Source organism: Camelus ferus, chromosome 10 (genome assembly GCF_009834535.1).
Source record: "Camelus ferus isolate YT-003-E chromosome 10, BCGSAC_Cfer_1.0, whole genome shotgun sequence".
NCBI lineage: Eukaryota > Metazoa > Chordata > Mammalia > Artiodactyla > Camelidae > Camelus > Camelus ferus.
Genome location: NC_045705.1, coordinates 72,275,318 through 72,299,650, shown reverse-complemented (window position 1 = coordinate 72,299,650; position 24,333 = coordinate 72,275,318). Strand labels below are relative to the sequence as shown.

At 57.2% G+C, this 24,333-nt stretch overlaps 2 protein-coding genes and 1 long non-coding RNA gene across 12 annotated transcripts; 2 read left to right on the top strand and 1 right to left on the bottom strand.

The window, feature by feature from the left end:
- Positions 1-1,088: 1,088 nt before the first annotated feature.
- On the bottom strand, positions 1,089-8,996 carry LOC116666585. The gene is made up of 2 exons (XR_004323532.1): positions 8,655-8,996; positions 1,089-1,905 (listed from the first exon to the last, which is right to left on the bottom strand). It is a non-coding gene; the product is annotated as an uncharacterized LOC116666585 (long non-coding RNA).
- Positions 6,850-14,621, top strand: NLRP6 (NLR family pyrin domain containing 6). Of its 2 annotated transcripts, XM_014564166.2 has the most exons (8): positions 6,850-7,332; positions 8,129-8,415; positions 8,673-8,711; positions 9,016-10,771; positions 11,693-11,788; positions 12,846-13,016; positions 13,094-13,261; positions 13,742-14,621. In XM_014564166.2, the coding sequence occupies exons 2-8, from the start codon at positions 8,130-8,132 to the stop codon at positions 13,878-13,880; spliced, it is 2,655 nt and encodes an 884-aa protein (XP_014419652.1). In that variant the 5' UTR covers positions 6,850-7,332; position 8,129; the 3' UTR covers positions 13,881-14,621. The 2 variants fall into 2 exon arrangements, with proteins under 2 accessions (XP_014419652.1, XP_006174266.1); XM_006174204.3 differs by having other exon boundaries at positions 6,850-8,415; positions 11,696-11,788.
- Positions 14,622-16,283: 1,662 nt separating this feature from the next.
- On the top strand, positions 16,284-22,741 carry PGGHG (protein-glucosylgalactosylhydroxylysine glucosidase). Of its 9 annotated transcripts, none has more exons than XR_004323525.1 (14): positions 16,284-16,424; positions 16,867-17,150; positions 17,502-17,712; positions 17,788-18,223; positions 19,127-19,246; positions 19,634-19,765; positions 19,990-20,101; positions 20,304-20,376; positions 20,466-20,602; positions 20,720-20,874; positions 20,999-21,094; positions 21,168-21,265; positions 21,422-21,551; positions 21,655-22,741. XR_004323525.1 is itself a non-coding variant. In XM_032490398.1 (14 exons), the coding sequence occupies exons 2-14, from the start codon at positions 16,892-16,894 to the stop codon at positions 21,708-21,710; spliced, it is 2,097 nt and encodes a 698-aa protein (XP_032346289.1). In that variant the 5' UTR covers positions 16,284-16,424; positions 16,867-16,891; the 3' UTR covers positions 21,711-22,741. The 9 variants fall into 9 exon arrangements, 6 of the variants coding, with proteins under 6 accessions (XP_032346289.1, XP_032346292.1, XP_032346290.1 ...); XM_032490398.1 differs by having other exon boundaries at positions 21,340-21,551; XR_004323526.1 differs by lacking the exon at positions 20,999-21,094.
- Positions 22,742-24,333: the final 1,592 nt, after the last annotated feature.

Sequence of the window (24,333 nt, the reverse complement as noted above, 5' to 3'; positions counted from 1 at the left end):
CGTGGGCATGGGGCTGTTCGCAGTACCCCGTCATCATCCTCTCCATGTTCGCGGGATCTGCAGTGATGGCCCCTGTGTAATCTACCTTATCTGTCTTTCTCTTGGTTAGCCTGGATAGAGGCTTTTGAATATTATTGCTCTTTTCAAATAACTAGTCTTTCATTCTTTGATTTTCTCTCTTAACTTCCTGCTTTTGGTTTCATTGATTTCTGCTCTAATTTTTATTATTCGTTTTTTCTGCTTGCTTTGGATCTCATTCACCTTTCTTTTTCTAGTTTCTTAAGGTAGAAGCTTTCATCACTGATTTTAAATCATTCTCCTTTTCTAATCTATGCATTCAATGCTATAAATACCCCTCTAAGCATGGCTTTAGATGGATCCCTTCAATATCAGTAAGTTGTATCTTTACTTTCACTTAGTTAAAATATTTTAAAATTTCTCCTGAGACTTCCTTTTGACCACTGTGTTATGTAGAAGTGTATTTTTAAACCTCCAAACATTTTGGAATTTTTAAGTTATCTTTCTGTGATTGTTAATTCCACTGTGGTCTGAGAACAGATATTATATGATTTCTGTTCTTTTAAATTTGTTAAGATGAGTTTCGGGGTCCAGAATGTGGCCGCTCTTGGTGAATGTTATGTATGCACTTGGAAGGAATTCTTAGGATTTGTTCTTTTAACAGCTTTCGCATATACCATACAGCAGTGTTAGCTGTAGTCATCCTGCAGCGCGTTACATCTCTCATCTTCATTTATCTTATAACTGGAAGCTTATGCCTTTTGATCACCTTTATCCAACTGTTTTTGTTTTGATTAGTGTTAGCATGGTATATCTTTCTTCATTCCTTTACTTTTAATGTAATTGTGTCTTTATATTTAATGTGGGTTTCTTGTGGATGACATACAGTTGGATCACATTTTTTATACACTCTGATAATCTCTCTCTTTTAATTGGTATATTTAGATCATTTACATTTAAAGTGGTTATTGATATAGCTGGATTAATATTTACCATATTTATAACTATTTTCTATTTGAAGCCTTTTTCTTTCTTTCTTTCTTACTTTCTTTATTTTTTTTTTTTTTTTATTTTTTTTTTTTTTTGTCCTCCACTCTTTTTCCACCTTCTCTGGTTTTGAGTACTTTATATGATTCAAATTTCTCTTATTCTCTTAACATATCAATTATATGTCTTTTTTTAAATGCTTTAGTGGTTTCCCTAGAGTTTACAATCTACTTTTACAATCAATCTAAATCCATTTTCAAATAACACTCCAGAACTTCGCAGGCAGCACAAAAGCCCTATGACCAGCATATCCCCAGTCTTCCTCCATCTCACACACACTGTCACCACACATTTCCTACCCACAAGCTACAATCACCTGATACTGATTTCATTATTTTGAGCAAACTGATAGATCAGCTAAGCATACTGGAAACACAGACTTTATTTTACCTTCATTTATTCCTTCATTAATGTTCTTCATTATTTATGTAGATCTGAATTTTGACCTGTATCATTTTCCTTCTCTCTGAAGAACTTCTCTTTACAATTCTTTCAGGGCTGCTCTACCAGTGAGAAATTCCCTCAGTTTTTGTTTGTGTGAGAAAGTCTTTATTTCTTTCATGTCTGATGTATAATTTCACTGGGTAAAGAACTCTAGGTTGGTGGAGTTTTCCTTTCAACCGTTTGAATATTTCCTCCCACTCTCTTGCTTGCATGGTTTCTGAGAAGTCTGCTGTAACCCTGTCCTTGCTCCTCTGTTGGTAAGGCCAGGGTATTTTTCTCTCTGAGTGAGACTGGAAGGCTAACGAGGGCTAGGGTTGAATACTTTCCTTTCCCCAGGTAGGCTGGGCTCTGTTAGGATCCATACTGCACACCAGCAGGGAAGACCGTGTGGAGACCCTGGAAGAAGACAGTGACCTACACATCAGAGAGAAAGGCCTTAGAAGAAATCAGCCCTGCTGACACTTTGATCTCAAACTTGTGGTCACCAGAACTTCTGACAGCCAACAAATCAAACATCCGCTTCCAAAATCCCAGGGTGCAAGAATATAAAAGGAGAAGAATTGCTGCAGTGAAAAACCTCATTCAGAGAAAAGGGGAATGAGCGCCACCCAGGATGCCTGGCAGCTCCTGCAGGACGGGGGCAGCGAGGGCTCTCCTGCTAGACTAGCGGATCTGGGGGTCAAGCCAGCCTTGCACTACTGGGGCCAGGCCGTTTAGTCACGGCTTGTCAGTCTTCTTACGTGTTAGGGAGTTCTGCTTGCTAGTGGGTCACTGAGGGCTTTCGTGTCTGTGTTTATCAGGGGTGTTGGTCTTCAGCTTTCCTGGGACATGTCTGTGATGCCCTGCTTTGGGTGTCAGGGTCATAGGTCCTCACAGAACAAGGCGAGAAGGTTTCCCTCCATTTACACCTCTTGCAAGAGTTTGTGAAGGAGTAACAGTAACTCTTCTTTAAATGTTCAGTAGCATCACCAGGGATGCTATCTTGGCTTGGGCTCTTCTTTGTGAGAAGTTTTTGATTATTAATTCAGTCTCTTTACTTGCTACAGGTCTATTCAGACTTTAAATGTTCTTTTGAGTCAGTGTCAGTAGTTTATGTCTTCTTAGGAATTTGTCTGCTTCATCTAAACCATCTATTTTGTTGGTGTACAGGGAGTGGGTCAGCTATAGGCCCATTTTTGCCCTCTGGTTACCCACTCCTCCAGAGAAGGAGGTCGTGGACCCTTCAGTGGTTCTTTCTCTGAGGTCAAGATATAAATGGGGTGCTCAGAACAGGGAAAGAAGGACTCTATTCAGGGCACACCAAGTGCTCAAGAACTAGGCTTTTCAAACCCCAAAGGTGGAGGGGGTGATGTTGAAGGCATGGTCAAGAGGACTCCAGGGAGACCTCATTAGCAGCTGCCATGAGGACAACACTTGAGAGTGAGGAAGAAAGGATTAAAGATTTTCGTGAAACTTTGTTGGGTAATGAAATCCGGTGGGAGGGACTTTGAGGAAATTCACAATGCAGTATAAATCATTGTTAACAATTTAAAAGTCATATCTTTTGAAGTGGCCCTGCGGAGAAGCTAAGCCCTGTGGGTGACACAGCCCAGAGCAGATTGGCAATGTGCATGCTGGCTCCCCTCCCCACCCTGCTCTCATTTTCTTTTTCTCATCAGTTCACTAACCTCTCCTCTCCCTGCTCTCTTGGCCTCTCCTTCCCTCTGCTCCCAACCCCACCCACCCACCCCACCCCCGCCCCCGCCTCCTCAGCTCAGGTCCAGGCAAAGGTTCTTGGAAATGCTGGCTCCAGGGCTGCTCTCAGCAGGTGCTGAGAGTTTGTGAGGGCAGGGTCCACTCAAGGAGGGTCCATATTAGGAGATGGGCTGAACTTAGCACCCCCAAGCCATGACCTCAGGACCCTTCCCAGGCTGGTTGTGGCAGAATGCACCAGACACATGCCTCAGCCCCACATTACCGGGGCCCGAGTGTTATCTCTGACCTGCACCCTTGGTTCCTTTGACAAAAGGAAAAGACCATTTTGAGGAAAAGTTCATGGTCAGCAGGGCTAAGAGCTGAGGATAAGTGAAGTGGAATCAGAACTGAAGTGGTTTAGAAATTGGAACAGTCTTGGTGACCCCAGAAAATGTAGCTTCATAGTGAGGGGGTTACCCACAGGACCTGAGTGGTGATGATAATTAATGCCCAGAAGGCGCTAGGCACATGTGTTACAGCCCTCGACACTGAGGTGCTGTTATCATGCCATTCTACAGATGAGGAAATGGAGACACAGAGAGGTTAAGGTCACCCAGCTATTGGGTGGTGGGGCCAAGATTTGATCCCAGACAGCCTGGCTTAGAAGATTGTGCTCTTCAGTCTAAAACAACAATGAAAGGGAGAGAGAGTTCAGTTGTAGAGAGCTTGCTTTCAAGAATTTATACTGTGGAGAGAGAAAAGTGAATGTGCATTTAGGAGAAAAACAGCAGTGGCCTGTGTGGGAATCAGTGTTGCATCTTGGGGCTCAATGAAGGGCTCAGTGAGGGGTGCGCTGGGTCTTCAGGAGTGGGGCTGTGGCTCAGGGGCCCCGCGATGCCCACCGAGCTGCGCAGGGCCAGATTCTGTCCACAGCCCAGCTCTGAAACATCTGCATTTGTTGTCTAAGCTGTTGCTTTGCCTGGGAAAGCTCTCTGCAGAATCGCAGCATGTCAGAGGAGCTGGGACCCCACACGGTGTTCACAGAAGTTGCCCCCTGGCAGCTGAAGCCAGACTCTGCTCGGGGCTTGTCTCCAGGACCCTAACCCCAAGGAGACCTTGTCCGCTCTTCTGCTTTGTTGGGTGCTGCCCACACCGCAATCGAGGTGAAGATCTCGTCCCTACTCTGGGCCTGGCCCGAGGTGGGGGGGGGGGGCTGCTTCAACCCATGGGGCAGGCGTGCTGCCTCATCCTCTCAGGGCTCTGTGGGGACAAGTGAGACTTGTTCATGTTTTTAAAAAGCACAAAGTATCCCTCCCACCAGGATGTGTGCTGGCGTGTCTCCTCCAGGCTTTCCCCTCACCCGCCCTGCTCTGCACCCAGGAGGCTGCCTGCATGGGGGGCAGTCAGCAGGAGAGAGTAAGGAGGCTACCTTGGGGTAGATGTGAGTGTGGATGAAACCACCTGAGCCCTCCTCAGGGAGTGATGAGGTCTGTTTGTATTAAATAGAAAGAGAACTCATAGGTAGTACAACTCAGTAATGAAAAACCAAGCAACCCTATCAAAATAAAGGCAGAAGACCTAAACAGACATTACTCCCATGAAGACCTCCAGAGGGCCAGTGGGCACATGAAAAGATGCTCAACATCGCTAATTATCAGAGAAATGTAAATCAAATCTACAATGAGGTATCCCCTCACACATGTCAGAATAGCCACCATTAAAAAGTCCACAAACGATAAATGCTGGAGAGGCTGTGGAGAAAAGGGGACCCTCCTACACTGTTGGTGGGAATGTAGTTTGGTGCAGCCAGTATGGAAAATAGAATGGAGATCCCTTACAAAACTAAAAATAGACTTGCCATATGACCCAGCAATCCCACTCCCGGGCATGTATCCAGAGAAAACTCTAATTCAAACAGATGCATGCACCCCAGTGTTCATAGCAGCACTATTTACAATAACCAAGACATGGAAACAGCCTAAATGTCCATCAACAGATGACTGGATAAAGAAGTTGTGATATATTTATACAATGGAATACTACTCAGCCATAAAAAAGAATAAAATAATGACATTTGCAGCAACACGGATGAACCTAGAGATTATCATATTAAGTGAAGTGAGACAGAGAAAGACAAATATATGATATCAATTATATGTAGAATCTAAAAATTGGTACAAATGAACTAATTTACAAAACAGAAACAGACTCACAGACATAGAAAACAAACTTATGGTTACCAAAGGGGAAAGAGGCAGGGATAAGTTAGGAATTTGGGGCTTGCAGATACTAACTACTATATATAAAATACATAAAACGAGGTCCTATATAGCACAGGGAACTATATTCAATAGTTTGTAATACACTATAATAAAAAGAATATGAAAAAGAATATATATATAAATATATAACTGAATCACTCTGCTGTACACCAGAAACTAACACAACATTGTAAATCAACTACTTCAATAAAACACAAAACTCTTAGGTAGAATGGGCACCTCCATGGACCTTTTGCTCCTGGGGAAGGGCCAGCAGAACAGAGGCTCCCTGGACTCTGGGTTCCCTCCCCAAGTGCAGCTCTCAAGGCTCCTGATGGAAGCAGGACCAAACACAGGGATGACATACGGAGCCAGAAAGACAGTGACTGTCCCAGAGCCCCTGTTCTTGCAGACACACTCTCACAGAAGTGCTCACTCACACAAGTTCTCTCAGAGAGATACTGTGTTTATCTCCCGTGGCTGCTAAGCTAGTTACTATAAACTTGGTGGCTTAAAACAACACACACTTATTCCCTTACAGTTCTGGAGGTCGGAAGTCCAAAATCAGTTTCACTGGGCTGAGAGCCAGGTGTTGCTCGGCAGTGCTCCTTCCGGAGGCTCCAGGGGAGACCGCCTTCCCTCTCCAGCTGCATCTCCAGCTTCTGGAGCTGGGTTCCTTGGCTCGTGGCCCCTCCCTGTGTCTTCAAAACCAGTAGCCAACGTCTTGCCCCAGTGTCACACTGCCCTCTTCTTCTGTGCCCAATCTCCCTCTGTCTCCATCCTATGACACTTGTGATGATATTAAATAATAACAATCCAAGATAATCTCCCCATCTTAAGATCCTCAATTTTTTTCATAAATTTTTATTGAAATACAGTCAGTTTACAATGTTGTACCACTTTCTGGTGTACAGCACAGTGCTTCAGTCATATAGGAACATACATATTCTTTCTCACCGTAAGTTACTACAAGATGTTGAGTATACTTCCCTGTGCTCTGCAGTGTGAGCGTGTTGTTTAAGACCCTCAATTTAATCACATCTGCAAAGGCCTTTTTGGTGTATGAAGGAGCATTCACAGGTTCCAGGGACTAGGACCCGATATTATCAGGGACTGCTATTTTCCCCACCACAAACACATCCGCACAAACACAGTATTAAGGTGGTCACACAGGCAGACGCAGACATACACACGCCCCACATTTCACATGGGCAGACACTGTCAATAGAAGCCCACATTCATGGGGTCACACGAAGCCACTTGTCAGTCACACATACTCCTCAGGTCCAAACCTCTTCCCATCAGCCTGCTCCAGCCAGGTTTGGGAAACCACAGAACTCTTCCCTGTCCCATTATTTCTTGATCCCTAGGTGACAACTTTCCTTTCCCTGACAACACCGTGCAAATCCTTCCTTTGTTCTCAGTGTTCCCTCTACCTAGGAGACCCTCCCTCACTCTTGTCTTCAGAAGTTAATCTGTCTTGAGGCCTTAAACTTTAAGGTCTTGTTCTGAGTCAGCCACCTCCTCCATGCAGCCCACCTTGTTCTGCAGTTACCTGCTCACAGCCATGCCTTGCTGCCACACCCCACTGGTTTTCAGAGAACATGGAACGGTAGAAAATCAAAGGTCACTGAGCAGAGCTCTTAAAGGCTGGTGGTATGCAGGTGCCATAGTGCCTGAGTTTGGGAGCTTGGTGACTGCCGAACATCTCAGTGTTGCCTGAACTAGAGCACCTGGGTCTGGGGGCATGGACGGGACTAGACAATCTCCCTAGGACTTGACTCCAGTTAGCCTGGGCAGGGGTCACTTCTCTGATCCCCACCTCTGTTCCTGAGTGCTAGACTTAGGGGCCAGTCTTTGTGGACCAGCCAGAGGCCTCCTGCTCCAGGTAAGTGCTGGCTTTCAGAACAGTCACTTGGGAATTAGCTGGTCTCAGCCCTCTGGGTCCTCTGCCTCACCCTACTGACTCCCTGGGACTTCACTCCCCACCCCCTTAGACACAACCCTCCCCCGCTGACCCCAGGCTCAGGATTCTAGGGACTCCATCCCCCAGAGGGTGTCTGTAGCTGTCTGTCTCCCACCAGGGGCTCAGTCTCAGTGGCTGGTACAAGGCCCCCAGGCTGGGCCCCACCAAAGGGTGCAGTGAGCATGGGTGTCCTGGGGAATTCAAGAACACAGCGTGGGCCAGAGGGGGAACTCTGGCCCCCTGCTGAGGCCAGCTCTGCTCCAGGCTGCTAGGGAAGAGAATGGAGGGAAGGGAGGGAGACGCAGGAGAGGGGAGAGCACAGGCCTTTGTAGACAACTCATCTGGGGCGTTTGACCTGGACCCGTGGAAGGTACCAACGGGAAGGGAGGTGCATAGCAGAAAGGAGCTCCCAGGGGCTTGGTTCAGCGGCGGCCAGCGCCTGCCGGGGAGTAACCCCACTTCACCACCAGGCCGCGACACAGTCGGCGGCAAAGCGATGGAACGCCTTGGAGCAAATCTCCTGGTGGGAGTCCTGGGAGGGGAGGACGACCGTCCCCCTGGAGCGCTACCAAGCTTGGCCTGGAGCCACCAGGCGAGATGCGAGCGCGTTTAAGACCCTGCGGATCTTGGGCGCCCCGCGTAGGGGTCGGGGGCGGCAGGGAGGGACAAGGGTCACTGGGGCGCAGCACAGGTGCTAACGCCGTGCGCCCGCCCGCAGCATGGAGCCCGGCGCTGCCTCTGGCGCTGCCCGCGAGCTGCTCCTGGCTGCTCTCGAAGACCTGAGCCAGCAGCAGCTGAAGCGCTTCCGCCACAAGTTGCGGGACGCGCCGCTGGACGGCCGCAGCATTCCCTGGGGGCGGCTGGAGAATGCGAACGCCGTGGACCTTGCGGAGGAGCTGATCAACTTCTACGGACCAGAGCCCGCGCTGGACGTGGCCCGAAAGACCTTGAAGAGGGCGGACGTGCGCGACGTGGCGGCGAGGCTCAAGGAGCAGCGGCTGCAGAGTGAGCGTGGGGGTGGGGGTGGGGATTTCCCTGGGTCCCTGCCCCTCCTTTCTCCTGCCTGTGCAGAGTCCTGGCCAAAGGCCCCCTTCCTTCTGCTTCCCCAGAAAAGCAGTGACGCGCCTCCGGCCTGGGCACATTTCACCCACAAATTCGCGGGTCTCGGGGCTGGAATCCTGCGTGAGGCCCCGACCCCCGATTGCGCCCCGCCCCACACCGCACACTTGGTGAGGGGGTCTCACCTTAGTTCTCCCTTCCAGGGCTCGGCCCCAGCTCCTCCGCGCTGCTCTCCGTGTCTGGTAGGTCGTTCTAGGTGGGAGGGGGAAGTCCCGAGCTGTCCTGGGGCCGTGAGCACTGGGCTTGGCTCACGAGTGCCCTCGACGCCTCTCGGAGGTTCCCAACAGCTGGTCCCAGGGAGAAGCGGGTGTGCGAAGGCCGGCGGGAGTGAGGGTCGGGGTGGGGGGAGGCGATGGTGCAACAGGGGAAACTGAGGACTGAGCCCGGTGGGGAGGGCAAAGGGCCCCAGAGGGTCGGCCGGCACAGCCCGTCTCATCCTCGGCCCGCGGTTCTCCTCTCCTCTGTCCCTCCCCTCCCTACCCCCAGAGTACAAGAAGAAATACCGAGAGCACGTGCTGCGGCAGCACGCCAAGGTGAAGGAGAGGAACGCCCGCTCCGTGAAGATCACCAAGCGCTTCACCAAGCTGCTCATCGCGCCCGAGAGCGCTGTCCCGGAGCACGCGGCTCAGGAGCCTGCGGAGGAGCCGGAGAGGGAACGCGCCCGACGTTCGGACACGCACACCTTCAATCGCCTGTTCCGACGCGACGAGGAGGGCCAGAGACCGCTGACCGTGGTGCTGCAGGGCCCGGCGGGCATCGGCAAAACCATGGCGGCCAAGAAAATTCTGTACGACTGGGCGGCGGGCAAGCTGTACCACGGCCAGGTGGACTTCGCCTTCTTCATGCCTTGCCGCGAGCTACTGGAGCGACCGGGCACGTGCAGCCTGGCCGACCTCATCCTAGACCAGTGCCCCGATCGCAGCGCGCCGGTGAGGCAGATGCTAGCGCAGTCCGAGAGGCTGCTCTTCATTCTGGATGGCGTGGATGAACTGCCGGCGTTGGGGTCTGCCGAGACCGCACCCTGCATAGACCCCTTTGAAGTCGCGAGCGCCGCAGGGGTGCTGGGCGGCCTGCTGAGCAAGGTGCTGCTGCCTGAGGCCCGCCTGCTGGTGACCACACGCGGCGCCGCCCCCGGGAAGCTGCAGGGCCGTCTGTGCTCACCGCAGTGCGCCGAGGTGCGCGGCTTCTCCGACAAGGACAAGAAGAAGTACTTCTACAAGTTCTTCCAGGATGAGTGGAGGGCGGAGCGTGCCTACCGCTTCGTGAAGGAGAATGAGACCCTGTTCTCGCTGTGCTTCGTGCCCTTCGTGTGCTGGATCGTGTGCACCGTGCTGCGCCAGCAGCTCGAGCTCGGCCAGGACCTGTCGCGCACCTCCAAAACCACCACGTCAGTGTACCTGCTTTTCATCTCCAGCGTCCTGAGATCCGCGCCCGCTGCGGACGGGCGCCGGGTGCAGGACGAGCTGCGCAAGCTGTCCCGCCTGGCCCGTGAAGGCGTCCTCCGGCGCAGGGCGCAGTTTTCCGAGAAGGACCTGGAACGACTGGAGCTTCGTGGCTCCAAAGTCCAGACACTGTTTCTCAGCAGGAAGGAGCTGCCAGGAGTGCTGGAGACCGAGGTCACCTACCAGTTCATGGACCAGAGCTTCCAGGAGTTCTTTGCTGCGCTGTCCTACCTGCTGGAGGACGAAGGGGCCCCCAGGGCACCCCTTGGTGGCGTAGGGGCACTTCTGCGGGGGGACGCAGAGCTGCGCTGCCACCTCGCGCTCACTATTCGCTTTCTCTTCGGACTGCTGAGCACGGAGAGGATGCAGGACATTGAGCGCCACTTTGGCTGCGCAGTTTCAGAGCGGGTGAAGCAGGATGTCCTGAGGTGGGTGCAGGACCAGGGTCAGGACTGCCCTAGGAGGGTGACAGAGGGGACGGAGAAGACCCAAGTGCTCCAGGGCGCTGAGGAGCCAGAGGAGGAGGAGGGCGAGGAGCTCAACTACCCGCTGGAGCTGCTGTACTGCCTCTATGAGACCCAGGAGGATGCCTTCGTGTGCCAGGCCCTGCGTGGCCTCCCAGAGCTGGTCCTGGAGCGAGTGCACCTGAGTCGAATGGATCTGGCCGTCCTGAGCTACTGCATTCGGTGCTGCCCAGCGGGACAGGCACTGCGGCTGGTTAGCTGCAGGCTGGCCGCTGCACAGGAGAAGAAAAAGAAGAGCCTAATGAAGCGGCTCCAGGGCAGCCTGGGTGGGAGCTCGTGAGTCTCCAGGGCAGGGATGCCCTCTTTTGCAGGTCTTCTGTGTGGGTCATGCATGTCAGTGCATGCTTATCACCTGAGTGTCCATCTGGGCCTGGGGAGTGTGTCCAGACCTGATGCCTGTTCCACCAGAGGAGAGGCACGACTTCAGGACTGGTTCTCCCCACCCCCTTGCAAGGCCGCCTCCTGGTGTCCATCTTCTTCCCCAGGGGTCCTCACCATACTCACCCCCCAGCATCCGTATCCAAGGCAAACCTCCCAGCACCAAAACGTGGCTCTGACCCACACTCCCCTCTGCCACGATGTTTTCTCATAATAAGTTCTAGAATACGCCATGCCTGCTGTGCCCTGAGCCTTTGCACCTGCTGTTCCCTCCATCCAGAGCACTCTGTTCACTGCCTATCCTCAAAGTCTCTCCAGGTTCCCCCAACTGGCTGGAGGCCATTTTGGCCTCAGAAGTGCCCCACTGACTACTGCATGCCGTGACATCTGCCCATGCCTGCCTCCTCCACCAGCCCTTGAGGTCCTCCAAGGCAAAGCCTGTGCCATTTTTCTGTGCACTTAATTCCAGCCCAGCACTGGACCTGGGTGCTCAGCATCTGCTGGGAGAATGCATGTCAGGACACTGACAGGGGCTGGGCTGAGGAGGCCCATTGCAGGCGCAAGGACAGGCCCACGCTGGGTATGCAGGTGGCATGCCCCACGGGACTCACACAGACAGCTTCAGTGAGGAGACACATGCGTGGGGGCACAGATGAGTGGTTTCACTCTGGGTTTGGGCTGAAGGGGGAGGAGGGGTCCTGGCCCATCTTGGGGTGAGGGCAGAAGCAGCTGCAACACCTCGGGACCACAGGAAGGAGGTCTTGATAGGAGTGAGGGGTTAGAAGAGGCCAGGAGGCTTCACCTTCTTTTCTCTCTTAGTAGCTCTCAAGCCACCATAAGAAAACCCTTGGGCTCTCCACTGCGTCCACTCTGCGAGGCCATGATGGACCAACAGTGTGGTCTAAATAGCCTGACGTGAGTGACCATGCCCATCCCCTTCCCTGGAAGGCACAGAGGTGTGGCCCTGTCTGGGGGCAGCCGAGGGAACAGGCTGAGAATCTGTGTCCTCTGGTGTCCTGTGCCGGGGTGGACAGGCTCTGCCCACACGGGACAGAGGAGGGAAGGCGGAACTCCATCACAGCTCAGGTGCTGGTTAGGATGGAGGATTTGGCTCCAGTCTGAGTGGGGTACAGCTAAACACTCTGAGGGAGGGATGAAGCTGGCCAGAATGTATTTTCCTCCCGAGGAAGGCTGCCAGTGTTCCTGGATATTGCCGGGAGGTCCCTCTGGACTCTTAGAAGCAGTTGTGGAAGGTGCTCAGGCACAGGCTCTGGGCCAGTCTGCCTGATTCTCATCCTCTCCCGGGAAATGGAGCCCAGAAGCTCCCACCACAGAAGGTGGATGTGAGAGTCAGTGAGGCAGGACTTAGTACGTCACCTTTCCAATTGCTGTCAGCTACCATCAAGTACGGAAAGTAAGCAAGAAGGCAGGAGCGTGCACTGATGGGCACGGCCAAAGAGGTAGTCACATGTCGACGCTGACACGGTGACGCAGCTTGACAGAGACACACAGGGAGCCAAGACGGAGACCAGCTCACGTGGGCCGTCAATTCTGCCGCTAAACTACATGCATAATGATGTTCATCACAGCATTACTTATAACAGCAAAAAAGCAGAACTGACACAACTACCAGCTGTCAGGGACGGGCTGACTAAGCTCTGCCCACCTGTCCCCAAGCGGTGGTCGCAGGGAGTCAGACAGGGCGAGGGTAAGGGCTCTTATCAGCTCGTCCGAAAGCTCGTGGAGACTATACAGAGGGAAACTGGGAGGTGCCGTCCAGCCACTGCACACATGGTCATGGCTCCCCAGGGATAGTCATGGTGACAAAGGGCGGGAGAAGCTCTGTGGGGCCCAGGGAGACAGGTGTGGCGCCAAACCATCTGCATACTGCACCTCGGCCCCCAGGGAGAGGCAGTTGCCCAGCTGGGGAGTAGCCAAGAGGCAAACAGACTCCTGTACTTCTTGACCACAGGCTGTCCCACTGCAAACTCCCCGACTTGGTCTGCAGAGACCTCTCTGAGGCCCTGAGGGAGGCCCCTGCCCTGACGGACCTGGGCCTTGTTTGCAACAGCCTCAGCGAGGCCGGCTTGCGTGTGCTGAGTGAGGGCCTGGCCTGGCCCCAGTGCCGGGTGCAGACGCTCAGGTGAGGCTCGGCCTGGAAGGGACCAAGGGAGGGGCGGCGGCTCCTACAGCAGCTCCTGAAGTCAACCCTCCCACTAGGGTGCAGCAGCCCGGCCTCCAGGAAGCACTCCAGTACGTGGTGGGCGTGCTCCAGCATAGCCCAGCACTGACCACCCTGGATCTCAGTGGCTGCCAGCTGTCGGGACCCATGGTGACCTACTTGTGTGCTGCCCTGCAGTACCCAGGATGCCGCCTGCAGACCCTCAGGTAGAAGGAGGGGTGGGAAGGGTGCTGGGAACACAGACTGTCAACCCTGGGCTGGGGTGGGCGCCAGGGGCTTCCCCCGGACCCTAAAGAGGAGCCCCTCCCAGGACCCTCCTGAGTGGCCTCACTGAAACCCAGCCCCTGGAGCCTCACCCTCCAAACCCCTGGCCCCAGCCCTTGGCCTTGACCACTCTGCCACACCAAATATCCATCTTTTGTCTGCTGCCCTTGGCCACAGTCTGGGCCAGTGATCCCAACACTCTCTTGCTCCCCCGGAGGCTCTGGCCCCTAGTCCCTGCCCACTACCCCCATCTTCTGACAATCCCCCGGACTGGCCACCTCTTGTCACTGTGTGCCATTGGCATGACCCAGGTCAACAGCTCCATCACTATCCCCACACCCGCTCCCCTGTCACTGCCTCCCCAGAGCCCTGGCCTCCTCCCCCCGCCAACCCCGACTTCTGTCCTCTGCCCGTGGCTATAGCCTCACCTCCGTGGACCTGAGCGAGCAGTCATTGCAAGCACTGCGTGCCCTGGGGACAGCAAAGCCAGGACTGGTCATCACGCACCCGATGTTGGACAGCCACCCCGAGCCTCCCAAAGGATTCAACAGTACCCTCTGAGGCCCTGAAGGCCAGGCTTGCGGAGGACTCTGTCAGCCCCACGGAGTAGTCCTCCCCAGTCCAGGGGTGAGAGGATGCTGCCCTCTGCTCTGAGCAGAGGGTCCTGGACAGGCAGACGGGAGACCCAGACAGACATGGCCCCTCACCTGGCCCTGGACAGGACCAGGACATGCCCCTTCCCCCACACCCTGGGGACAGGTTATGTCTCTGTCCCCCACACCCTGGGGACAGGTTATGTCTCTGTCCCCCACACCCAGGGACAAACCCCCACCGCTGTTCCACCTACCTTCCTCTCCTGGGACCCTCCAGTCATCCCCATTATAGGCGCCCCCAGCAACAAGAGTGATGGCTGAGAGCTCCCAGCAACTGGGCACCTTCCATGGCAGGGCCTGTACCTGCTGATCCCAGCACTGGGTGACCCCTTCACTGACCCTGCCCCCAGGCACAGTATGGGCTCCCACAGCCCCACAGTGCTGCTCCCAGCCACAGGCGATCAAGCAGGGCTGCCCTGGGCTGAAAGTAGGTAGGCCACTGTCCCTCAGGAATTTGGGTCTTGGCATTAGGAATGAAGCCATCCCTGAGGCTGTGTGATCCGAGTACAGAGGTGTCCACACGCTGTCTGAGGTCTTCAGGACAGAGACCACAGGAGTAGAGATGGAGCAGTGGTCCTTAGCTCAGGATGTGGGTTGTGATGGCACTGGTGGTGGGCAGCGCCCCAGGCACTGAAAATAAATTCTTTGGATTCACTTTTGTTGGTTGTTGCACTTGGCCGGGCACCTAACAGGTGCTCATAGTCTTTCCTTTGGGACCCAATCCATCTGAGTGGGGTGGAGTTTTAGCCCCATTTCACGGACGAAGAAACTGAGGCAGGAAGCTCTGAAGTGAGGCTTGGCCTCGATGGCAAGGCCAGCAGTGGACAGCTCCTGCGTCCTCAAGTCTCCTCTGCTCAGTCAGCTGCACTCGGCCAGCTTCTGAGATCCCAGTCCAGGTGGGAGGGAACCCTGGGGGTCAGCCCCTACATGTCCCAAAATTCCCCTTCCATAATCTATTTTCAAATGCACAAAACAGACAAAAAATCCCTGCCCACCTGGAGCTGGCATTCTGGGGAGCTGATAGCTGCTGTGGAGGCGGGGAAAGCAGGGTAAGAGGAGGAGAGTGGAGCCAGGGGCTTCCTGTCCCGGGTGAAGAGTTGGGGGAAACCTAGTTGAGACTGAAAGAGAGTGGGGAGCAAGCCCCAAGGACGTCTTGGAGGAAGGGCAATGGAATAGCAAGGGTGAAGGCCGAGAAGGGGCCTGTCTCAGTCAGCTCAGCTCAGCTGCGATAACAGAATGCGTAGACCCAGGGGCTTGTCAGCAACAGAAGTTGGTTCTCACAGTTCTGGGGGCTGGGAAGTCCAAGGTCAAGATGCCATTCACTTTGGCTCCTGGCTGCAGAAGCAGCTCTGGCTGTGTCCTTCCCTGCATGACACTAACCCACTCTTGCCACTCTTGACCTAGCTGTGTCCCGAGGGCCCACCCCCGAGTACTGTCACGTTGGGGATTCGAATTCCCGGGTGGACTTTGGGGGACACATCCATCCATAACGGAGAGCAAGCTTGGGCAGGCACAGAAGCAGCAAGGAAGCTGGATGGCAGCGGTGGGTGGGGTCGGGAGGGGCTGCGTGCAGGGTCCTGCCAGTGAGGGCACCACTGCAGCTTCTGAGCAGAACCTAACCGCTCTCGGGGTGGCTGCAGCTCTGCTGACAAGGGTTGTAGGGGCAGGAGCAGGCACTCATCCAGGAGGACAGCCTGGTCTTACAGGTGGCAGCGCATGCAGCTGGTGATAGCCGCACACCCGGGAAGGCAGGGCCCACAGGACTCGAGGATGGATGTGGGTGTGGGGACAGAGGGGGCTGTGCAGCTGGACAGGTGAAGTCACCATCACCTGGGCTAGGGAGGCCACAGGAAGAGCAGTTTAGGGGATGGGTTCAATCTGAGTGCCTCTGGCTGGGGCACTGTGTGGTCGGAGTACAGTCATTCGGGTCAGGCCAGGGTTACACAAAGCTGAGATAGCCCAGGGCCTGTGACCTCCAGGGGGTGGGGGTGGGGGCAAGTAGGGAGACGGAGCATGAGAGGAGAGGCTGGGGAGAGCCAGAAAGTGAGATCGGGACTAAGGCAGGAAGGATGAGGACGGCCAGTGTCACCCTTGGGGGAGGGGGGAAGCTCAGGGAAAGAGGCAAGAGCCGGAGACAGGAGAGGGGCCACCTCAGCTGAAGGCCCCGGTTCCTCTCAGATCCACCCTTGGAGAAATCTCAGGTCAAAGTTCCAACAGGCTCCTGGCACAAGTTCCCGCGAGTCCGACCTGTGCACTGGTCCGCCGGTCGGGCAGGAGGGACGGTGGAGGCTGCGCAGCCCGCCGGGCCCCGCCCCGGAGGTGGGGCTCGGCCTTCCCTCCCGCCCCGCGCCGCCCTGGGGCGGGGACCGCGCGGCCTTCCGGGAGACTCAACCCTGCAGGCGACTTCTCTCTACGGTCCCAGAGGGGCGGCACCGACCCAGCTGGAGCCAAGGTACACGGCAGGCCTGCGGCGAGCCCCGGAGCCCCGCCTGCCGTCGGCAGCCTGCATCCCCGAACTCCTGCACACAACCCACCCGGGCCCAGCCTGGCCGAGGCCTCCTCGCTTCCTGGCCAGCAAGACCCATTCGTGGGTGTGGGGCTTGGAGGGAGCTGGAAGGGTTAGGATTGAGGTCCTAAAGTGGGAGTCTGTGGTCTCAGTTGGGTCCATGGAGATCAATATTGGGGGGGTGGTGTTGAGCATCCCTGAAGATTCAGGGTGTTTCCTGGGGTGGCTTAAGAGTGGGGGGTCTGGAAAATCAGGGCTTCCCAGGTGGGCCTACAATTCTCCCACCATCTGTGGGGGCATCAGCCAAGTTCCAAGGCAGGTTTTAGGGTTTACAGTCAGAAGAGGAAGTCCCTGCCGTTGAGAGGCCTCTGACTCCCCCCTTTTCCAGGCCACTCCACTGTGCAAGCCTTTCCATGGAGGATGCCGGCAAGAACCCCACCATATTCTCTGCCCATTCTCTGCCCAGTGACCCCCGGCTCTTGGCCACTGTGACCAACGCATACTTGGGCACACGCGTGTATCATGATACACTGCATGTGAGCGGCGTGTACAATGGGGCTTGTGGGGACACGCACCGGGCCATTCTGCCCAGTCCCCTCAATGTCAAGCTGGAGGTCCCTGCAGGGACAGGAGAGCAGCTGACCAAGACCTTTGCCCTGGACACTAACACAGGTAGCCACTGCCTGTCCTGCCCCCACAGCCCCCACCATTGTCCCAGGGAATGGAGAACTGACAGAGGTCCCGTGCTGGCACCTCCTCACTCAGGATGGCCAACTCCCAGAGAAAAGGAGGCACTGAGAGGCCACTTTGTGAGGCCTTCAGCCCAGTGGGCCTCCTGGACTGGCCTGAGCCTGGGGTCCCCTATGCAGCTGTAACTTCCCAGACAAGGCAGCTGGGGCTTGGAGGTAGAGATACCTTACTAGGGGAGAGACGGACTCCACTCCCAGCCCAGAAAGGCCAGCAGCTCTGAAACTGTCCTCAGTGGCCCAAAGTGGGGTGTGCAAGTTGCTGTGTCCTCCCCAGGCTCCTTTCTGCACACCCTGGAGGGCCCCCGCTTCCGGGCCTCTCAGCGCATCTATGCCCACCGCACACTGCCTCACGTCCTGGCCTTCAGTGTGTCCATCACCCGCTTGGCTGCAGGAAGCTGGCCCGTCACAGTGCTGCTGCAGTCAGCCTTCTCCCCAGAAAGCCCGGACCTGGACCTGCATCTGGGTCCTGACTTCCAGGGAGCCCGGTGAGTAGGGGGCCGGGGCAGGCCGTGTGGCTGGAGGAGGGAGCCTGTCCCTGAGACACAGCCGTGCACTTGCAGGTACGTGTACGGCCGCACACTCACGTCTGAGCAGCCGGGGGGGCCACAGCAGGAGGTGCACATGCTGTGGTCACCAGTGCCCCCAGCCTTGACTCTTAGGGAAGGGGAGGAGGTGGGGACATGGGAGTTCCTGACAGTGGTGGGTGGCAGCCAAGCAGAGGCCCAGGCCTGCCTCTCCGACGCCTTGCACCTGCAGGCCCAGGGCACTCTTTACACAGCCCATGCCCAGGCCTGGGCTCAGCTCTGGGCAGACTGTGGGCTGGACGTGGTGGGGCCCCTGCCCCTGCGCCAGGCCCTGCGTGGGGCCCTCTACTACCTGCTCAGTGCCCTGCCCCAGCCCGGTGCCCCGCATTATGTCTGCCATGGCCTCAGCCCTGGGGGCCTCTCCAACGGGAGCCGCGAGGAATGCTACTGGGGCCACGTCTTCTGGGACCAGGTGGGCACGCTTCACCCCTGACACGCACCTGCAGCAGGGCCAGCAGCACACAGATGAGGAGAGTCCTGTGGCTAAGGACAGGGCACTGCTGCTGCCTCTCCCTGCCTGGGACAGGGGCTGTGGCTGGGGAAGCACAGGGACCATGGCAGAGGGAAGGCTTCCTGGAGGAGGCAGTGTCTCAGTTGAAGGATGTGTAGGCATTTGGTGGAAAGGAGTGATTCGGGCCAGGGGACCAGAAGGTACAAAGGCCCAGAGCTAAGCGGGTGTATGGCACCCGGCCAGGGCAAGGGGTGCCCTCACCGAGGCAGGAGAGCAGCCGTAGAGGGATTGAGGAGGCCACGGACACTTTGCCTGGGGAAGGACAGGGACAGAGGTGTGTTCTGGAGAGAGCTGTGGCTGCTGAGTGGAGGGAGGGTGGAGGAAGGTGAGGCCTGAGACAGGAGCGGGGCCCAGAGGCAGCAGGGATTGGGTGACCACTGGGCTTGGGAGAGTCCAGAGTGCTGCTCCCACGCCACCTGGTGCCAGAGGAGCCTGTGCTGGGGCTCCCTTTACAGGTGAGGCTCAGAGAAGCTGAGTCATTCCCTCTCGTCAGGCAGCCAGTGAGCAACAGAGTAGCCCCCCACCCCATCCCACTCCCTAGGCTGCCCACGCCCAGATCCTGGCCCCAGCCCAGATGCCAGATGGGGACACGAAGTGCTGGGCTGGGGACCAGGCCTGAGGAGCAACTGGGCTGCAGATGGGGCCTTGTGGTTGGCAGGTGGAGGGTCCAGGACAGACCCGAGTTGGCAGTGGAGGAGGGGCTGCCAAGGAGGCAGTGAGAGCAGGGGTTGCTTTGAGCCCCCAGGGAAGGTGGGGGAGAGGGGTGAGAGCTCCACTCCAGGGACTCCTCTGCTGTGCTCACAGGACCTCTGGATGCTCCCCAATATCCTGATGTTCCACCCCGAGGCTGCCAGGGCTCTCCTGGAGTACCGCATCCGGACACTGGGCGGGGCCCTGAACAATGCCCGGGACCTGGGCTTCCAGGTGAGGGGGACCTGGTCACCCAGCCTATGGGGCCCCCTCCCATGGCCCTCCCAAGCCTACATCCCTCACCCCAGACCCCTCTGCGGGTGGGCTTAGCAACATTCCCCAGCCTGTATGCACGTGTGGGAAGAACAGCCTGACTGGGACCCGGCTGGGGTCCACTCAGGGCCCTGCCATAGGGCAAGCACGCAGTGGAAACTAGACAGAAGCCACCTGGCCCATGGTGGGGACTCAGAGCAGCAGGCCCCACAAGGGCACCCGGGACAGGTGGGTCCCCCACCTCTGTCTGCCCTCCATGGCTGAAGGCTGACAGCATCAGGAAATGGGCCAGCTAACCCCTGGCCCTGAGAACAGCATCAAGTCTGCTCCATCCCCCCAACCCCGCAGGGAGCCAAGTTTGCCTGGGAGAGCGCAGGCTCTGGCCTGGAGGTGTGCCCCGAGGCCATTTATGGGACCCAGGAGCTCCACATCAACGGGGCCGTGGTGCTGGCCTTCCAGCTGTACTACCACGCCACCCAGGTGAGGGGTCACTGTGCCCACCGGGTGTGACCTCCCACCCAGCGGGGCCACACCCTCTCGCGCTGCCCTGACTTCCTGTCTGGGGCCAGTCCCTTGGAGTGTCTCGGAGCTGGGTGTTCATTTCCGGGCACTCAGAGGGTGGGTGTTGGCAAGAAATGCAGTGACCAGTGGGAGCTAGAACCACAGGTCCTGTGGCTTCTGGCCCATCCTCTCCTGCTCCCCAGGACCTGCAGCTCTTCCGAGAGGCTGGTGGCTGGGATGTGGTCAGTGCCGTGGCTGAGTTTTGGTGCAGCCGTGTCGAGTGGAATCCTGGGGACGAGAAGTACCACCTGAAGGGTAAGAGCGTGAGGAAGGTGGAAGGTCGGGGCAGGAGGCACGTGGATGATGGAGGGGAAAGCGGCAGGAGAGTGGAGGGTCACGGGGCGGGGCTGGAGAGTGATTTCTGGCACCTGGTGTTGCCAGCCCCATGCTGGCTGCCGGCACCAGGAGCCGGGCCCTGAGACCCTGCACTAAACATCGTCCTGCACTGTGTGCCCAGGAGTCATGCCGCCTGATGAGTATCATTCAGGAGTTGACAACTCCGTGTACACCAACGTCCTGGTCCAGAACAGGTCAGACCCAGGAGTCCCCCAGCCTCTACTCTGCAGGGGGCCAGCAGGAGTGCCGGGGCTGCAGCCCCCTGTCCCCTTTCTGCTCCTAGCCTGCACTTTGCTGCTGCTCTGGCACAGGACCTGGGTCGGCCCATTCCCAACCAGTGGCTGGTGGTGGCTGATAAGATCAAGGTGCCCTTTGACCCGAAGCTGAACTTCCACCCTGAATTTGATGGGTACCAGCCTGGTGAGTGGACTCCGAGCTCCTTCAAGGCCCCTCTCCCCTCCCACAGGACCTCGTTTCCACCCTGGATGCCCCCTTCCCAATAGAGTTGTCCCCACCCTCCCCCCACCCCATCTGCAGCACCTGTCCCCTCACCCCCAGGAGAGGAGGTGAAGCAGGCAGATGTCGTGCTGCTGGGGTACCCTGTCCCCTTCCCCCTAAGTCCTCAGGTTCGCAAGAAAAACCTGGAGTTCTATGAGCCTGTAACATCCCCCCAGGGCCCGGCCATGACCTGGGTAAGGAGACTGAGGGGTGATGGGTGGTGGTCTTCATGCTGCCCCAGCCCCGCCCCACTGGCCTGGTCTTACCTCCCCACGCAGTGGGCCTCACCCCATCATGTCCTCTGATCTCTGACCCCAGAGCATGTTTGCTGTGGGCTGGTTGGAGCTGAAGGACGCCAGGCGGGCGTGGGACCTCCTGGAGAAGAGCTTTCCCAACATCTCAGAGCCCTTCAAGGTCTGCCTGGCCCCAGCCTCAACCTACACGCTGACTGCGCCCTCCCCTTGTATGACTGCCTTGCCCCCTGCAGGTGTGGACGGAGAATGCAGACGGGTCGGGGGCCGTGAACTTCTTAACGGGCATGGGGGGCTTCCTGCAAGCGGCACTGTTTGGGTTCACGGGGTTCAGGTGAGTGCAGTGGCCAGCGGAGGGCAATCGTCTGCTGCCACCTGCCCTCCGCACAGAAGCTTCCCCTCCCCCAGGATCACCCAGGCTGGTCTGACCTTCGACCCCATGTGTCCTGCGGGAGTCTCAGGAGTGTATGTCGCTGGCATCTCCTACCAGGGAAGCAAGCTTGACTTTTCCTTCTCCGAGGGCTCTGTGACAGTCGAGGTCATGGCCCGGTCAGGTCCATGGGCCCCTCCACTGGAGGCTGAGCTCTGGCCATCACAGGCTCGGCTCCCCCTGCCCCCAGGTAGGCAGCCACTCCCAGACCCACTCAGGGGTCCAGGACGTGTGACCCCCAAGGTAGCCCCCCAGTGTGTGCCCTCACTCCACAACGCCCACTCTCCCTGCAGGACACAAGATCTCCTTTCCCTGCTCAGCTGGCCGGATACAGAGGTCACGCCTGTAGGAAGCAGGGGCAGCAGGTTCTGCTCCAACAGTTTCCTGGGAGGATTTTTGGACTACATGAGACACCTGCCCCAGAGCCCACAAGACCCCCTCCAGCCCCACAGAGTCCCTCCTCCGGCCCTGACCTGCCCCTGCCCCCAGACGGCCAGGGCTCTTGGCTAACCCTAACCCTTCTGGCCACTCCCTCTGGAGGTGCCCCCAGCCGGCTGCACCCCCATCCCCGATGCCCTCCTGGCCTGCCACCCACTTCCACCCTCCACCTGGCAGCCAGACTCACAGGTTCCAGGGAAAGTCTGGATTCTTTGGCCTAAGTTCAAGACGCTGCCTCTAGCCTGGGCGCCCCTCCCCCAGCCTAAACCCCATGGACGGGCAGCTTCCCTGCAGCCACGTCTGCTCCTGCCCCTCCGGGCTGACACCTGCACCTGCCCTCCCTTGGCGCCCCTTCCCTAGACGCCACAGGGTGAGCTGGGGGGGTGACCAACAGTTCTGCAGAGAAGACAGAGGCAGGTGTAGGCAGATGTGGACGGCAGGGAGGAGGGGTGTCGGGGAAGACTCAGTCTCCTGTGGGCTCACTCAGGACCCTGAGTCGCAGCTTTGCCGCAAAGGGCCTTCTGTGTCACACAGCAGCAGCAGGCGTGGCAGGGTCCAGGTGCCCTGGGCTGTTGTGGGGCCTCAGTGTCCTCCGTCCTGGCTCCTCTTGCCTCTGGGCCCCTTCGGTCGAGTGGCTGCCTCTGTCACATGCCTGCCCTCAGCCAACAAGGGACGGAGTGGGACACCCAGCAGGATCCTGCATTTCCCTCTGACCGGCCAGAAGGGCTTGGGCCAGCTGTGTGTGAGTTCAAGGCCACGACCTGCGCAGGCTGCCCTCAGCGAGGCTCTGCCCACCCTCCCCCCAGGGCCTTCGCACATCAGACTTGGGCTCTCTGGGGTCTCCCGAGGATGAGGTCAGGTGGCGTCTGCCCTGAAATCTTGGTGAAGGCCGTGCACAAGGCACCAGATCTGCCTGAGGAATTAAAGTTCAGTGCTGGGCAAGCTTTGTCTGCTGCGAGGCGCTGCTGGGCTCCCTCCTGAAAGGGAGGATTTGAACCGGAGGCAGTTTCCCTTCCACTCGGGCCAGAACCACAGAACCTTGCCCATGTAGAGACGTCACATCTGCGTCTCCACCCTCCTTCGTCCTGGCTGTTCTCAGAGAGTTAGCCCCAGGTCTCCAAGAAGCAGCCACTGGGCAGACAAGCTGGAGGGACCAAGCCCCACAATGGAGAGGGTGAGGAGGGTGGGCGGAGGCCCGGCGTCACAGGGCTGCCTCCGTGCCACTGCAGGGACTGTGGCCTCCAGGCAGCTCACTGGCCAATGTGCAGGCTAGTGTCCTCGGAATAGTGCCTGTGCCCTGCTGGGGCGCCCATGGGCTCTCCCTTAGCCTCCAGCAGTGCGGCAGAGGCCCAGACAGGTCTGTTAAAGCCAAGCGCGGTGGCCAGTGACCGTCCCCTTGGAGCGAACGCTCACCTTGCAGTCCTGGAGCCACATGTGTGCACAGGCATTGGGTTGGGGTGGTGTGTGGCCCTTCACCCCTGGGACCGATGTGACCTGATACTTGCTGTGTGGGTGCCGTGTATATGCGTCCACCTGCACGTGAAGTGGGGCAGCCCTCTGAGGGGCCTGACAGGGTGACAGTGCGTAGCCCATGGCAGCCAACTGCTTAAACTTGATCAGGGTCCCTCGACCTGCCCAGGAGATAGCCTGAGGCAGGAAGGGTTGCTGGTGACCTTCCCCTGCGTCTGATTTGACTGCAAATTCTCTGTCCTCAGCACCTGGGCACAGGCTGGATAATCTCTGCTCCCTTCACCAAACATGGGCACTGGCAGACCACCATGCTTGGAGACATGTACCTGGCCATCCACAGGCTGACCCCCGCTCCCAGACTCTGTGTCCAGCATAAGCTGGTACCTTCCTGGGTCAAACCTGGAGCTTAGTGTTGGAACACTGTCTCCTTCCTGGTCCAAGCACTGGCCTTGTCCCTGGCCCAACCTGGGACTGGCGCCAGCATGGGCCAGTGCCATCTCCACCCCAGGCCCCTGCCAGCACAACCTCTGCCTTGGGCTGGCTCGAGCAGCACCAAGCAGCCAGGACTCATCTCTGAGGGCACACTGTTGGCTGTCAGAGAAGGGGGGCTACTCAGGGGGCTCCAGTTACATCAGCTAGACAGAGACCCACACCCCCAGCCCAGGCAGGGTGGGCAGGCAAAGAGGGCTCCCTGGGGAGGGAAGGGACCATGGGTGGAGTGCTCAAAGCCCTGCACCACCCTGTGATTAAGGTCCCTGCAATTAGCCTGCCCTGTCATTGGCCCAGCCACAGCCAGGCCCCAGGGGCCTCAGCCCCAGCCACACAGGGTGTGCGCGTGTGTTTAGCAATGCCCCCTCTGCCAGACTGCTGGGTCTGGGGTGGGGGGTGCACAAGGGAGATGAATTGATACGAGGACATGCACCTCGCACCCAGGACACTCAGAAAATGTCCTCACCCCCAAATTTCTCCCTCTCTGCACAGTTGTGTGTGTGTGTGTGTGCGTGTGTGTGTGTGTGTAGGATGTATGTGTGCACGGATGACAGTGGGACTCTGTCCAGCCCCAA

Bases quoted from the DNA above. Each gene is read 5' to 3' on its own strand.
- NLRP6 (XM_014564166.2), top strand. From the start codon at position 8,130: ATGGAGCCCGGCGCTGCCTCTGGCGCTGCCCGCGAGCTGCTCCTGGCT. The intron at 8,416-8,672 runs GTGAGCGTGGGG...TCTCCCTTCCAG, and splicing joins CAAGGAGCAGCGGCTGCAGA to GGCTCGGCCCCAGCTCCTCC. The intron at 13,262-13,741 runs GTAGAAGGAGGG...CCGTGGCTATAG, and splicing joins TGCCGCCTGCAGACCCTCAG to CCTCACCTCCGTGGACCTGA.
- PGGHG (XM_032490398.1), top strand. From the start codon at position 16,892: ATGGAGGATGCCGGCAAGAACCCCACCATATTCTCTGCCCATTCTCTG. The intron at 17,151-17,501 runs GTAGCCACTGCC...TGTCCTCCCCAG, and splicing joins TGCCCTGGACACTAACACAG to GCTCCTTTCTGCACACCCTG. The intron at 21,095-21,167 runs GTCTGCCTGGCC...TGCCCCCTGCAG, and splicing joins ACATCTCAGAGCCCTTCAAG to GTGTGGACGGAGAATGCAGA.